The sequence below is a fragment of the Mesoplodon bidens genome (genome assembly GCF_964165515.1).
Source record: "Mesoplodon bidens genome assembly, chromosome: 5".
Classification (NCBI taxonomy): domain Eukaryota; kingdom Metazoa; phylum Chordata; class Mammalia; order Artiodactyla; family Ziphiidae; genus Mesoplodon; species Mesoplodon bidens.
The window spans coordinates 40,644,362-40,661,430 of NC_138161.1; the positions used below are offsets into that span (position 1 = coordinate 40,644,362).

Sequence of the window (17,069 nt, forward strand, 5' to 3'; positions counted from 1 at the left end):
TACAAAGATGAATGGATGTCTCTAGTGATGCATGAAAACTTTTGTATTTGGGTTAATATTATCCATAATCAAGAATAGGATGAGTGGACTGAGTAGGAATTTATATTTTTTTAAAAATGCTAAAAGTTTTACTTGAGTAAAAGTTTGATGCATTTCAAAGAACATGATAGTCAAAAATGGTAATGCAGTAGAAGAGAGTGCTATCAGAAATTCCATGTACAGAACAACGGAGGTAATAGATGGCATAATTTTAGGATCGCATGTAAACAATTACGTTCCAAGTGAGTGACTCATAATGAAGGGAAATAATTAGGAGGGCAAACTGGATGGTAAAATTTTGAACATATAATGAATGAATAACAGAAGTTCAATCTGTAAAATGTGTGTGTGTGTGTGTGTGTGTACACATTCACATATGTATGTGTGGTCCAGACATAAGTATTGAGATTATGTTGATCTCTTTCTGAGAAACAGATGAGCATCATCAGGATGCTCTGATTCACATTTTAACAGGACCACTCTGTCTCTATATTGTGACAAAAGAAGAGTGAGGTAAGGATGGAAACAGAAAAATAACATAGATCAGTGGTCTCCAATTTTTTTGTCACCAGGGTTCGGTTTTGTGGAAGACAATTTTTCCATGGACGGGAGCGGGGGGAGATGGTTCGGGATAGCGATGGGGTGCGGCAGATGAAGCTTTGCTTGCTCGCCAGCCACTCACCTCCTGCTGTGTGGCCTGGTTCCTAACAGGCCATGGACTGGTACCCCAGGGGTTGGGGAACCCCGACATAGATGGTAATGATCTAGAAGAAAGGTGAAGGTTACTTGGATTGGGATGATTCAGAATGGTAAAGTGCTATTTTTTTTTAAACAACTTTATTGGAGTATAATTGCTTTACAGTGGTGTGTTAGTTTCTGCTGTATAACAAAGTGAATCAGCTATACATATACATTTATCCCCATATCTCCTCTCTCTTGCATCTCCCTCCCACCCTCTCTATCCCACCCCTCTAAGTGGACACAAAGCACCGAACTGATCTCCCTGTGCTATGCGGCTGCTTCCCACTAGCTATTTTACGTTTGGTAGTGTATATGTGTCCATGCCACTCTCTCACTTCGTCCCAGCTTACCCTTCCCCCTCCCTGTCTCCTCAAGTCCATTCTCTACGTGTGTGTCTTTATTCCTGTCCTGCCCCTAGGTTCTTCAGAACCATTTTTTTTTCTTTTTAGATTCCATATATCTGTGTTAGCATATGGTATTTGTTTTTCTCTTTCTGACTTACTTCACTCTGTATGACAGTCTCAGGTCCATCCACCTCACTACAAATAACTCAATTTCGTTTCTTTTAATGGCTGAGTAGTATTCCATTGTATATATGTGCCGCATCTTCTTTATCCATTCATCTGTCAATGGACACGCAGGTTGCTTCCATGTCCTGGCTATTGTAAATAGAGTTGCAGTGAACATTGTGGTACGTGAGTCTTTTTGAATTATGGTTTTCTCAGGGTATACGCCCAGTAGTGGGATTGCTGGGTCGTATGGTAATTCTATTTTTAGTTTTTTGAGGAGCCTCCATAGTGGCTGTATCAATTTACATTCCCACCAACAGTGCAAGAGGGTTCCCTTTTCTTCACACCCTCTCCAGCATAAAATACTATATTTTTTTGGCTTACCATATCTTTAAAGGTGAAGTCAATAAGATTTGATGGTATTACCTGTAGGATATGGGACACCATATGCCAAGATATTTGGCCTGAGCTATATTTTATTCATAATAAAATTCCAAAATTTAAAGGAACCTTAGAAACCTTCTAATCAAACCTTTGATTCTTCAAAGGAATTCTTTCTACGATAACCTGCTCCTGCTTGAACACTTCTGTGACAAGGAACTCACTATCTCACATGGCACCCATCCTATTTTAGAGAAGCTCTGCTTTTAAAAGCTCTTTTTCTTATACCAAGCTAAAGTCTGTTCCTCTGTGATGGACAAGTGTGCTATCATGATTTATAAAAAAGAAATATATATTTGGTCTTCCTCCTCATTTCTCACACAAAGCTTCTAAAACTCTTGGGAATTCATAAGTGATAAGAGCAATCAATGTACGTTGACATTCATAACAAATACCTTTCAAACACACCTGAGTTTATGTTAATAAGGTGATTTTGGAAAGCCTCTAAGGATGCGGGCTGGTCATGAAGGGAAACAACCATGTGAATAAAGGGTTGGAACTTCCAGTCTCCTTCCTCCAACCTCTGGAGAGGGGAAAGGGGCTAGAGATTGAGTTCAGTCACCATGGGTCAATGATTTAATCAACCATGCCTATGTAAGGAAGGCTCCATAAAAACCCAAAAGGTCTGGGTTTAGGGAGCTTCCAGGTTGGTGAACCAGAACACATTCACATGCCACTGTGTCTGGGTCCCAAACTCCATGGAGACAAAAGAACCCGCATTCAGGACCTGGCCCTATGTATCTCTTCATCTGGCTGTGGATTCCTTTAATATCCTTTATAATAAACTGGTAGTCTAGTGAATAAACTGGTTTCCTGAGTTTTGTGAGATAATCTAACAAATTAATTAAACCCAAGGAGGGGGGATCATAGGAACCTCTGATTTATGGATGATTGGTCAGAAGCACAGGTAACAACCTGGACTTGCGACTGGCACCTGAAGTGAGGATAATCTTTTGGGACTGAGCCCTTATGCTGTGGATCTGATGCTATATCTCTGCGTAGATGGTGTCGGAATTGAGTTGAGTCGTAGGACACCCAGCTGGTGCTGGAGAATGGCTTCGTGTGGGAAAAAATCCCACATACCGGAATTCGTGTCAGAGAGTAACAAGTAAATGATAAAAGATGAAAAACCTGGTAGGAAGGCGGGTAAGAGAAAATGATGGAGGAACTGTATTTGTTTCTTCACACAAAACATGGTATGTGTCATTAGGTATATAACAAATATATTTTTCACTGCCTGAGCAGTTTGGAAGACTATTATTTGGTCATAATGACCATAGGATATTAGTTCATTATTTCTTAATGAGGTTTAAAAAGAATAACATTAAAACATCTTCTCTATCCACTATGCTTATATCTATGTCTTGTTGATTCAGTGAGTTTGTATGCGATGATGGTGGTTTTGAACAAATGAAAAATACCATTGTATTCTAATTTATGGCACCTTGGTGTCCTAAGTCTCAGTTATATTTAAGTGTACATGCCCTTCAATAAGGAGTGATCTACAAAATATAAACCCGTAGTTTGGCCAGCAACTAATCAGAATGGATGCCAGTTTGCTTATCAGCTGCATATCAGCCTGCTTCAAACCAGGGGAGAATTAAACTATTTGAGTGCTGAGCTTAAATACTGCATATTTCTATTTTGTCTTTATTGTAATGAGGAAGCCCTGCCTTTAGCTCCCGCTGTGCACTTTTGGAGGGTCTTCCATATGGTTGCTAAGTATTTTGGCATTTTCCCAACTGTTACAATTGGGTCAGTGGGGGGGATTGTGTGGGAGTAATAAAACAAGGGTGAGTGCAGCAGGGAAGAATACGATCACTAGACACATCACAGCTTATTGCCTCTCAGGCACTCAAGCACAGCTCAATGCTATTCATTACAACAGGCAGCCAGGGCAAACAGCCTTTTTGCTATAGAGCTTACCCCAAGAAAGGCCTGGACTTCGGGGCAGAGGCTGTTTCCTGCTTATGTTTTTTTTTTTTTTTTTTCTGTTTCCTTACTTCTTCACCTTCCCACAATATCTCAAATAACTTGAGAAGGAGTAATATAATTACCCCTTGCATACTGCTATGTTATTCTGAGAAAGTTTTCATGAGCAGACTCTTAGCTAAATTTTAGCAGCAACAGCGGGATGATCAGTGGCCCTGAGGGCTTTGATGTCTCAAGAGGCGGAAAAATGGGGAAGGAAAGTCTGACTACCCCAAATACTTAAAAACCCTTGAGACATGATTCTTAAAGCCAGAGGTGACTGATAATACTGATACTATTATTGAGGTGTCTTCCTATCATAAATCACATCTTTGTAAAAAAGGTACCATGATTTTCATCCTGTGGAAGGCAGTGCTGCTTAAAGCACTAATAGATTGGGAGAAAAAAGTTCAAAGCAAAATTAAGATTCCAAAAAGCAAAATAATACATTAAACAGAGATGTGTAAACACAGAAAGAGAGACACACACGCACAAAATGAACGATGAACTCAAGGTCTTGATCCAAAGACAGTATATTCCATATTTACACTTATACACAGAAGGATTCTTGAAATAATTCATTATGCTTTTCCTTTCACATAATATGGAGCTTTTTTTCCACAGTGAGTACCAATGTACAGGTATGTAGTATTCTAATAGGTTCACAGTGTAGCCATAAATTTTTCTTGAGCAATTACAAGAAATTGAGATATTAAAGAAATAGAGTTGGAGACATTTAAACCGGTATACAACAAATGTGTATGGATTTCTTTTTTCATGTTTCCAGCCAAGAACATTAAATAAAAAATGTTGCCTTAAGGAAGCTGCTCCCCATTCCCTTCCTCCCCCGCCACTCCCAAGCCTAGAAACCGGATCCCCGGAGACCCACACGTTGTGGTCAGAGCCTCGGGCTCAGGGCCGCAGTGAGCGCCTCGGGTCCGGCAGGGGGCTGCGTGGGTGGCGTCGGAGAGACCGCTGAGCGAGTCAGGGCCCAAAAGAGCGTGAACTCCCGATACAAATACCACCGGGGCTCGGACCTCAGCATTAACACCAGCCCCTGCACTTATGAATGCCTTGATACAGACAGCAAGGGGATGGTCGTAAATCAACTGGTTCCAGGACGACCCACGCTTGTCCTAGGATTCTGGGGACCCCCCTACTTCCAGCTTCTCCAGGGCAAGAAGAGCGCTAAGTAAGGCTCATCTCTGTCAGCATTCAGCACGGAACCCGCACCTAGAAGCCACATGACACCGCCCGCAGTCTCCCACGCACTGCTACCGCCTCTAGCCTCGCATGATTCGCCACACCAGGACGCTGCAGGCGGGAGAGCGGGCAGCAGCTGAAGTGAGGGCAGCGGCTGCAGCTTCAGGCGCCGCAGTACGCAGACGCGCGCGCAGATCGCGCAGGCGCTGCCTGGAAGTGACTTCTCCAAAAAGTGTCTTAGTTCGCGGTCACCTGAGCTGAGGGCAACTCCGCCGCGGCAGGGTTCGTGGATACCCGCCCTCCGCGGGTCCTGTCTGGAGACCCCGCCCTCTTCTCTTGCCCATCCGCTCCGCCATCCCGAGCCCTCCAAAGGCCTGTCCTTTCCCTCCGGTCCTTTCCCAGTCGCGGGCCGGACCGGGCCGAGCCGGGCTGCCCGGTCGCGGTCCCTGACCATGGCGTCCCTCTTCAAGAAGAAAACGGTGGATGGTGAGTTCCAGGCCGGGTCGAAGGGGCCCAGCTCTGTCTTTTCCCGGCGTATTTTGGGGGCTTCCGGCCGCGATTCTTGTTGCTGTCCCAGGGGGCGGGGCTGGATCAAGTGGCCCCACAGGTGACCACTTGACCTACCTCGTGCGTCACTTTTCTGTTTGCCTATCTCTTCTGACTCGCCCCACCTCAACCTCACCTGGGCAGTCTGGCTTCCTCTCTCTGATAACGTAGTCCTTAACAGCCCCGCCCCCAGGTTTCTCCTTTAGCGGGATCCTGAGCATCCAAGGAGGCAGGATGCGGCTGGCCCTTGAGTGTCATTAGAGTTGGTGATTTGATGAATTTTATATTGGTTTCCCCTGCTTGGTTTACTGCTCCTTCAGTTTGGAGCCGTACTACTTCTGGGCATCCCAACCGGAAACCTGTGTTGAGGTGGGGGAGGGTGTAATAGGCTACTGTTACAAAATGAACTTGGGTACTGGCCGGTCTTGCCCTAGGAACACCCCATCAATAGAGACGTGAAAAAAAAAAAATGCTTCTTGACTGACACCGGTAGAAAAATTAAAGAAATCCAAGGGAAGTGCCTGGATTTAGTTTTCATAGGAGGTTTTTCTCCCTTATGATTATCTTCTGCTATGTAAAGAGAGATGGTATGCATTATCTGCATAGAAGTTTACATTTTAAGATACTGCATTGCTTCAGACATTTAGCTCAATGTCATGTTAAGGGGAGAAAAGTGAATGTACAGGAATATACAAATGGGTATTTATAAGGAATGACTGTAATATGTGTTTATATAACTGTTTAATTAGTCTTGATACTTTCATTGACTCTACTAGGAATCAAATTCATTCAAGTTATTTAAAAATCGTGTTTCTCATTACATGTTGAATCTAGGTTGTTGCTGGTTCAGTCGAAGAATCACTTCTTTGTAAGGGTCTAACTCTGCTACAAAAGGAGCAGTGGTAGCTAGACAGTGATTGGTACAAACAGGGTGCTCAGTCCAGACCTGGGGTAACTCCTTCATTCCTTTGTAGTGACTTTTCCAATGTCAGCACAATTATTTTGTGGAGGATGACAAAAACATCATCTTTACCCTGCCACCACACCCTTTACTTCAATACATAATGTCATTTTACCCCTAATTTATCACAGAGCATAATAATATTTTTGCTTATTCTAAGTGGGTGAAATTGACCTTTTATTAACTGAGAAATACCACTTACTACACCTGAAATAACTACCAAGTTGGGATAGGAAGTAATACAATTATGTGAAATGAGTTTTATGTGTGTTTTACCTGAGACTCCTACTTAATCTTTAACATGGCACTTTAGCTTTTCAGTGTTTCAATACCAGTAATATGATTTTCAGTCATTATATAGTACTCCAGGGGGAAAAAAGGTTCATTTTTTTGGTTTCAGTTTCATAGAGTGAGAATTTACTAAACAGAGGAAAAGGGTTGCACCTTTCTTACTGTGATGTTACGAATTAAATTTTAAAAATTAACATTAAAAGCCAAACATCCTAGCTTTAATTGCTTGATATCTGTCCAATATTTACAAAGACATGAATATAAGTTCTATATTTTCAGTGCTGTGCTTCCTGGTGCTTTTGGCAATCTAGTGACTATTGTACTTGAAGTATAGAGCAGAAAAAAAAAAAGACAATGAGGATGTGCAGTGAGGGTGTTTAACTGTATATTTATTTGAAGTTGGGTTAATTCATCCAAGAAGTAATGTTTTTGCTAAATAGACTTATTTGCGAGAAAAAGATCCTAAGGACTTTTGGAAGGAACTATACTACTGTCTTAAAGATCTGTGTATGAAATTTCTGAATATAAATTTGGCCACTGTGTACATTTACTATAACTACCAAACTGCATACTTGATGTTTTCTTAAATTATCATGTCAATTCAGATCACTTAATGACATCTTAACTGTCGATCTGTACTTTCATTATTTTGATCTAGAGATTTACTGATGTTTTTTATTCTTTGTTTTATCAAAAATAAGGTGTTTTGTTTAAAAGGTGACAGCATTCTTCTTAGCAATAATGAGGCTATATATTATGAAATTAAATGTATTCTTATGCATTTCTCCCAGATCCTTAGACTCGTTGATTATTGATCACAAGATCTTTTACTGTATGCTGTCTTTTTATCTGTTTCAGCAGTAATGAAATTCTGATATAAAAAGAAAATACGTAACTGCTTATAGAGCTGGAGAATAATTGAATCTTTTTGTCTTTGGATTGGCTAGAAGAGTTGCATACTATATCATTAAAGAACACTGCACATGTAAATTAAAAAGGGAGACAACATTAGAGCATTATTACTATTCAGAGTTATGTTTAATTCATTTTTGACATAAAGATGAACAAGTCTCTGCAGTGTATACTTCGTTACAAAAATTAATGAGAATTGTACCTCAATGCTAAAGAAGAGATTCTTTTGAATTTGAAATTACAGTTGAGTACTTTTACTGATTTATAAGATATATATATAAGGCATATATATGGCAGTGTGTTTATCTACAGTTTTTTTTGTTTTGTTTTGTTTTTCTTTTGTTTTTTTTCCTAAGTGGACTAATGGTGACCTATTTATTGAAGCTAATTATGAACCTGTGACTGAATCAGGATGCCATGAGGACTTGTCATGAATGCACAACTAAATATGCCTCTTAAAAAGTGAAGTTCTTGGGCTTCCCTGGTGGCGCAGCAGTAGACAGTCTGCTTGACGATGCAGGGGACACAGGTTTGTGCCCCGGTCCGGGAAGATCCCACATGCCGCAGAGCGGCTGGGCCCGTGAGCCATGGCCGTGGAGCCTGCGCGTCCATAGCCTGTGCTCCGCAACGGGAGAGGCCACAACAGTGAAAGGCCCAAGTACCGCAAAAAAAAAAAAAAAAAAAAAATGAAGTTCTTTAGGCACTATATACTTTTTGTCTGTTATCCTCAACAAAGACAAATTTGAGGTATTACTCTAAGCCAGCACTGTTAGCATTTTGTATCAGTATCTTATTTCGTACAAAACCTATAAGTACTATTATTATCCCCACTTTATAGATGAGGAAACTGAGAGGCAAAGGACTAAGTAACTTGCCCAAGATCACACAGCTACTAAATTAACTTGGGTACGGGCCATCTTGGGTATGGGCCTACAGCAGAGCCAGGACCTCATCTCTTTGGGTATTATCATTGTTATTTCTTCTTATTGGAGAGCCTGTGGCACAGTTTAATTTTGCTGTTCTTGCTAAGTACATGGAATTCTCAGCTTTTGGTAGGTACCATGTACACCTACCTTTTGTCTGTGAGCCAGAATCTTTTCTCTCAGAATTAGTATTAGAACTTTAATTTCTAATGGTGGTAGAACTGGAAGCAACCCTCCTTTTCCTGACTCTCCCTTAACCCAGGATTTTCTTAGGAAATATTTTCCAGTCTGTTTTTGCTCTTCATCGAAACCTCTCAAAGGAGTGGTGATGTCTCCTATCTTCACTTCTTTACTTCTCTGATGCCTCCCATTGTACAGTAGTTTGTTTTACATCTCATGTAATGAATGAGATCTTGCTAAGATCATCAGTGACTTCTAGATCACCAAATCCAGTGGTCATTTTTTAGTGATCATCTCTTGGGCTTATGTTTTGCATTTGATTTTGACAATAATTTCTTCCTTGAAATTTTCTTTCAGCTTGCGTGACATAACACTGTCTTAATTTTCCTCAAATTCTTCTGACTACTCTTTTTCTTTTTCCTTTTATGTTTTTCTTTCTTTTTTCCTTTCTTTCTTCCTTCCTTCTTTCCTCCCTCCTTTCCTCCTTTCTTCCTTTCTTATTTGAACCTGCCCTTTAAATGTTAGTATTTTTCTTGGTTCCATCTTGAACTACCACTATTCTAATTGTGCACTCTCCCTACATGATCTTATCTAAACTCTTATTATTTTAGATATAACCCAAGTGCTGATGGATCCCAATTGTGTATCTCTAGATATATTTTTCTGAGTTTCAGACCAATATATCCAATCGTTTGCTAAGTATCTCTGCCTTGATGTCCCAAATACCTCAAATTAAAACAGATCCCAAACAGAATTCATCACCATCTCCTTCAAGTCAGTTCCTTTACTGGGTTCTCCTCTTCTAGTGTTTGACAGTTCTTGATTTTGCCCTCTACCTTCAATTAATTACCAAGTCCTGTTCCTTTTGCCTCTTAAATGTTTGGCACATATGATCTTCCTTGCTCTTATTCAGATCCCATTTATCTTACACTTTACTACATCACTTTTCTGTGTTTCTTTCCTGTAATTTCATAGCCTTTAAATCAATCTATTGGGTTGGCCAAAAGGTTTGTTTGTTTTTTTCTGTAAGATGGGTCTAGTAGCACTTAGTTGTCTTTAACTTCATTCGAAACAATTTTGTTAGATTGTATGTAATGGCTGTCATATCAGCGTGCATTTAAAAAAAGACTTATCAAAATTGGTGAATTTTTGTGTAGCCATTTTAATATTGAAGATGGAAGAAAAAACAACATTTTCGGCATATTATGTTTTATTATTTCAAGAAAGGTAAAAACGCAACTGAAATGCAAAAAATGATTTGTGCAGCATATAGAGAAGGTGCTGTGACTGATCAAACGTGTCAAAAGTGGTTTGCAAAGTTTCCTGATGGAGATTTATTGCTGGACGATGCTCCATGGTCCGGTAGACCAGTTGAAGTTGATAGGGATCAAATCAAGACATTAATTGAGAACAATCAATGTTATACCACACGGGAGATAGCCAACATGCTCAAAATATCCAAATCAAGCGTTGAAAATCCATTGCCCCAGCTTGGTTATGTGAATCACTTTGATGTTTGGGTTCCACATAAGTTTAGTGAAAAAAAGCTTCTTGACTGTATTTCTGCATGTGATTGGCTACTGGAATGGAAGAGATCATGGTGCAAGCGAAATGAACCACCACCAGCCACACCAAAGGTCAGTCTTCATCCAAAGAAGGTGATGTGTATATGGTGGGATTGGAAGGGAGTCCTCTATTATGAGCTCCTTCTGTAAAACAAAACGATTAATTCCCACAAGTACTGCTCCCAATTAGACTTAACTGAAAGCAGCACTCGACAAAAAGCATCCAGAATTAGTCAACAGAAAACGCATAATCTTCTATCAAGATAATGCTAGACTGCATGTTACTTTGATGACCAGGCAAAAACCTTTACAGCTTGGCTGGGAAGTTCTGACTCATCCGCCGTATTCACCATACATTTCACCTTCGGATTTCCATTTATTTCAGTCTTTACAAAATTCTCTTAATGGAAAAAATTTCAATTCCCTGGACTGTAAAAGGCACCTGGAACAGTTCTTTTCTCAAAAAAATAAGAAGTTTTGGGAAGATGGAATTATGAAGTTACCTGAAAAATGGCAGAAGGTAGTGGAACAAAATGGTGAATACGTTGTTCAATAAAGTTCTCGGTGAAAATGAAAAATGTGTCTTTTATTTTTACTGAAAAACCAAAGACACTTTTTGGCCAACTCAATACAAAGTTGCCTGTGTGATTGATTTATATGAAATCCAAATCTTACTATGCTACTCCTAAGTATATATCCATTTATTGAGTCTCTAGCACTAAAAGGATCAAGTGAATGCTCTTTAATAAGGTATGTATGGCCCTGCTTGATCTGGTCCTTGTCTTCCTTTCTAGTCATGTCATTTTACTCTCCAAGAACACTTCTCATATTCATCTGTATATACCATACTCTTTCTCACTCTGACATATTTTAAATTATGATGACTTTATGCATAGAATTCTTTTTTTTCTTCCTCTAGCTTACTTGAACTGTCTCAGGTTTTTTCTTTTTCTAGAAATTCTTCTTTGACGCCACCTCAGATTATGTTAAATGCCTCACTCCTTGTGTTCCCCCCATCTGCTTCCCGATTTGCATTCGCCAGCACCAAAGTAGATCCTCACACACTTCCAAAGTTGGATTATGCTTTTTCTAAGTTTTTCCTTCATTCCACATTTTCAAGGTTGCAGAGAGTCTTCAGCATAAATGAAAATAACTGCAGCAGTTTAGAACTTAAAGAGTAAATTCCAAAATAGTAGCATTTACTAACCAAAAGTTGTGTTCCCAGTATCCAGAGCTTACTATAGTCTACATCCATATTATCGCCACTCACCTCGAACCTTAGTACAAGTTTAGAGATAATTTGAGGAATGTTACTGACAGTAGAGGAACAAAGCTTCTTGGGTTTTGCCTCATTGGGTTGGTATCCATGTATGCTAGTTTTCCACAGTTCAGAACCTGTGAAGTTTTGACTAAGTTGGATAAATCTGTCAAGAGTCAGTTGTGATGCCACATTTTTTATAGCTCAAGAAGGAATAAAATTTACCATCTATATAAATTAGATCCCCTTCAGAAACATTCTGCTTTCTTCCAAGTAAAATACAAAATTCTTACGGTGCTGCCTACAGTAAGTACCCAGATCTTTCCTAGCGCGTTGTGTGTTCCCAGAGTGATTATTATTTTGAATATTTAAAAACTCAAATTACTTTCTGTTTGGTCCCTAAATGTTTGGCACACCAAAGAAAAATAATTGAATAAGAGATTCAGGAGCACCGTTCTCTCTTCTGAGCATTTTTCTGAGCAAAAATTCTCCATACTTTATTTATTTATTTGTTTGTTTGTTTGTAGGAATGTAGACTATTCTCTTTTTATTTTGAACAATTTCAAATCTACAGAAAAGCTGAAGTGACAGTATTCAATGAACACCCATATTCGCACTGCCTAAATGCACCAATTATTAACATTATGCCACATTTGCCCGCTCTCTCCCTCCTCTATGCGTGTATGTCTTTATATGTACTTACATACACACATGTGGGTTCTTGTTGAACTATTTAGGGTAAGTTATAGACATAATGAAACTATCTCTGAATAGTCCACCAAATATTTCCCAAGAATAGGATGTTCACCTGTATAACCACAATGCCATTATTAACTCTCAAAAATTTTAATAGTATACAATAACATTATTTAATATGGAATGAAATTCAAAATTTCCTCTATTGCCCCCCCCAATCCATTATTGCTGTTTTTGTTGTTGTTGTTTGTGTGGGGGGAAGAGTTACCTGGGTGATGAAAAAAGATTTCCCTACTTATGTGGCATTTGAGGGAAAAACAGAATGTTGAGAAGAAACAGTCATGTGATGATCTGGTACGCGAGCATCCTAGGCATAGAGAACAGCGAGGCAGGAGGCCCTTTTAGAAGCCTAGGAACAGATATTTCTGTAGGAAAATATCTTTCCTCTGTATTTCTCCATCCCAAGCATGATACCAAGACTGGTATTTCTTTTCATGCTACCATTTTCTACCTTCAAGTCCATCCATATATCTGTGAGACTGTTCTTTCAAAGGATCATTCCCTCATTCCCTTACTTATCTAAGCTGAAAACTGCCCTTTGACAGTTTTCCGAAGCTGTTATTGATGATGCCAAAGGCTGTGTCTTTGAGAACCACATGAGACCCAAAGATGTGCCAACAGCTGACATCTCAAAACCTTCCTTCAGCTCTTGAAAACACTGATATTTTAATAATAATGAACAAATTCATTTCAATGAATTCCTCAGGGCTTGAGTGACTTTTGAGACTTTACTGGTGGGGGGAAAAACATTCCGTATTGCTTCCTTTTATCCTACCTTAGGGCTAGACTCCTATTCTCTTCTTAGTATTCTACCTCTTCCTCCCAAGTGAGTCCTGCTGAGTTTTTCAACTTCAACCTTGTTCTTAAGTGGATCTATGTATAGAGTAAAGCTGTTGGCATGATTCTCTAATGTCCTTTCTGTCTCCTATAGTTTATTTATTTTTGTTTTTACTTTTTCATGTGTTTAAAACTGGTTAATTAAGCTGATACCTTTTCTCCGTGATTTCTCATATATCATGTCCAAAGCCTGAGAAACAAGTTTGCTTTGCATATCAAATTCTGATTTCTCTTCACCCACTCTCTCATTGTCATTGTCCTTCTGCCTCTGAGTAAATTTGGTTTTTAGAGCCGGTATTTTCTGGTTACTGGCCTTTAGTATTTGTTTCTTACCCCTTAACCTTTGAGTTTGGAGCATTTTTGCAGTTTTTTTCTCCTCATCAACCTAAGAAAATGGTATAGCCCCACATGGCCAGGATCCCCATCCCCCTTTATTGTTCATTTGAGCTCCACCATGACTGCTTTAGCTGAACTCACACTCCCAGCTCTTCTGTTCATAGCTATGATCAGGGTTTATCTAATATCCATTATCCCACTATACCAGTGCCACAGTACCCACTATTTCCACTGATACTAGCTTGTAGAGCTAGCACATGAAATATGAAGAGGAAGCTCACTTTCCTTTTGGATCTTGATCTCCAAAACCCAGTTAATGGAGATGGTAAAGCAGGATGTGGGAGCATTTTGTGCTCCTTTCTCAATCCATGTGATCATTAGATTCAGGATAATTGGTAGGCAATAAAGTTGCATAAATCAAAATGATTTTTCTCTGAAGAAATACATTTAAAAGCAGAAAAAATATATTAGATTAAAAAGTCCATCATGACCTTATAGTAAAGCGGCAAACCCAGTACATGGTATGCGGATGCTGTCTAAGAGACCAGCTTGAATCCAGCTGAGTGGTACAGTCGGTGAGTTGTGCCTTAGCGCTCATGGGGCAGTAATCCTGAACTATCCGGAAAGCTTGAGACAGGCCCCCTCCCTTTTCTCAAAAGATAGGCACTTTAGAGGATATTGCTCACAAATTAATGAATGTCCGTATTTGCAGTTGGCAACCACTTTTTGCTTTAATCCTCAGATGTGCAAATAGCATGTAAATGAGCAGGGTCTAGAAGAACAGCCATAATTCAAGTTGGGGCTTGGCCTCAAATCCCAGTAGAGAATTCTAGTGAGCTACACCACATGGGAGGCCCTTTTAGATTTTATTTTTTCTTTTTTGGCTTTTTTCTTTTTTTTTTTTCTTTCTGTAAGCAGATAGGCCTTATTGGCTCATAACCAAAGAGTACAGAATGAGCTTTTCTGTCTGTATCTTCTTAAGTCCAAAATTTACCTCAGTGATCTTATCACTCTAATGTATGCATGCCTTCTTTTGTTCAGTAAAAAGAGCCTGAAATGCTTGAGACAGGCTTTAGCGCCCAGAGTGGAGCGGGCCTGAGTGGCTTTTTCTCAGTGTTGTGCTGGGTGTGGGTGAGGAGAGGGTGGTGGATGGGGGAGTTCCCAGACCCTTTGGACCTCACCAAATGGTAACAGAGAGCACACCATGGGCACTCCCATGTATTTTCACAGTGTGCAAGTTCCCTATAGCCACCTGTTATGAAACACTTCACAATGCCCCATGAGGTAGAAGAAGTGCTGGCGTATGAGAGTTCAGGGAGTGCTCTTGACTAGAAGAGGAAACAGGGGATGGACAGGGAAGCACAGGATAGGCAGAGCCAAGCGCTCCTTCTCTCCTAGGTCAGCAGTACTTGCACATATTTCTGTCATGGTCATAACTCAGAACGAAAAAAGGGGACAGCAAAAAATTATAAGAGAAACATCTGATTATTTCAGTGTTACATTCTTCCATTGTAGAAAGGTATCTATCGTAGTTCAGATTTTACTATGATAATTTGTTAAATTATCAGCCATCTTTCTTGATAACCAATAGATTTTATTATACATTTTTAAAGAAATGTGTTAAATTATGACTATAAGGCAAATCCTTTTACATTTTGATATATATGTTTGTGCTGCCTTAGATTACTGTTAACTAATATATCGGTATAGTTGTTGACACGAAGTAAAATGGGAATACAGATAGGTAAATAAAATAAAATGTGTTCCTTGCTCTTAAAGAGCTTGTAAACTTAGGAATCAATCAGACCTACTAAGAAATAAATATGATTGGAAATAAACTTGGCCTTAAAAACATTAAAATTGTCTCAGAATCTTTCTCATGTTATTCCTTCTGAATTATCTAGAAGACCAACTGGGGGTTTAGTGTATGGATTGTTTTTAAAGAAAATTAAAGAGTAATTTGTTTTATAAGATATACCTCTCATCTCATATGAAAAAATATTTTACTGTCTTTTCCTACTTACCTTAATAGGTTTTAAAGTGTTATGACTCTGTTTTAGTATAACATTAGATGCTCTTGGTTTATAGCCTAGAACTGTTTAAATATTAATAGGTCTATTAACAACAGGCTGTGGAATATGCAGTAGTTAATTTTTTTTTTTATTTCCCTTCTCTTATATACAGTGACAGTTATGGTACACATAGTTACATAAAATTAAGAAAAGTGAAGTCAAACTATTTAAATTATGTTTTGTTAAAATTTCATGTCATACTTGTTTTTCAAGAAAGATGGCTATATCTGTTCTTTACTCTGATTCTCTGACACCAATTGGGTGTCTGCAGCAGTTCAGTTCAATCCTAACACTAACTGTCTGGAGTTAGCACAGACCCCACACCACAGGTTAAGGGCTCTGTCCACAAGACTGTCCGCACTTAAGAGGCCAGTCACAGTCCTAGATTACCACCAGTACTTCTGACCGACCAGCTATAAATTCTAGTGTCACCACAACTTCCTCTTCAGGTTTGGTAATTCACTAGAACAACTCATAATTCAGGAAAGTGCTTTACTTAGTAGTATCATTTTATTATAAGGATGCAACTCAGGAACAGCCAAATGGAAGCAAGTTATTATGCGGGGTGGGGGGGTGAGGGGTGCAGCTCAGAGCTTCTCTGCACTTTCTGGACATGTTACCTTCCCAGAACATCAATATGTTCACGAACCCAGAAGCTCTTCCAATCTCTTTGATCAAGAGTTATTATAACCCAACCTCTGGCCCCACTCCCCTCCCCTGAGGGATGGGGCTGAAATTCCCCACCTTCTAATCAAATATTTGGACTTTCTGGTAACCAGCCCTATCCTGAAGCTATCTAGGTGTACCCCTCTCTGAGTCAAAAGATGTTTCTGTCACTTAGGAAATTCCAAGGGTTTTAGGACCTTTGTGCCAGGAACTCAAGCTAAAGACCAAATAATGTATTTTTCATTATGCCACCCAAGTAATGAAAAAAATGTATGTGGATAACATTCTAGATCTTAGCAGTCAAGGCTTTCAGTAGTGTTTCACAGTGCTTTGCACTGTGTCAATTACCTGGTCACAATTCGACTTATCAATATAGTGACTTCTCTTTCAGCCCAGTACTTTTGTAACTTTAGGAGACCGTCATCATTATTTTAATATTTCATCTTATCCTAGTTGAGTTCAGGGAGTTTTTAGTATACAAAGAGGCTGTACTCTAAAAATTCATTTGTAATTTCATAGTTTTAAATTTAGGGCGTATTTTCTATTGAAATAGTAGGATAAGTGGTGAATGTTTTCATACCAATCCATTGCCTTGGGCAAAATAGGGAACTAAGACCAAAAGATAAAAATTTGGAGGGTTTAAACGTTGAGGATGAAAAGGCTGATGACTGTTTTGAAAGGGGAAATGAGAGCTTTCTTTGTTATTTTGTTTAGTATGAATCTGTAGATGTCAGAGGAAAAATATCATGTGTTGTGGACCTAATTATGTCCCCTTAAAATTGGTAGCCCCAACTCCTAATGTGACTGTATTTGGAGATAGGGTCTTTAGGGAGATTATTAAGGTTAAATGAGATTATGAGGG

General features: G+C 39.3%; 1 protein-coding gene across 1 annotated transcript in view; it reads left to right on the forward strand.

Moving 5' to 3' along the window:
- Nucleotides 1-5,100: 5,100 nt before the first annotated feature.
- Nucleotides 5,101-17,069, forward strand: part of CHMP2B (charged multivesicular body protein 2B) — a 30,232-nt gene continuing 18,263 nt past the window's right edge. Inside the window, exon 1 of the mRNA XM_081235732.1 lies at nucleotides 5,101-5,390. Coding sequence (XP_081091858.1) covers nucleotides 5,357-5,390 — 34 coding nt within the window. The 5' untranslated portion in view covers nucleotides 5,101-5,356. The remainder of the gene's footprint in view (nucleotides 5,391-17,069) is intronic.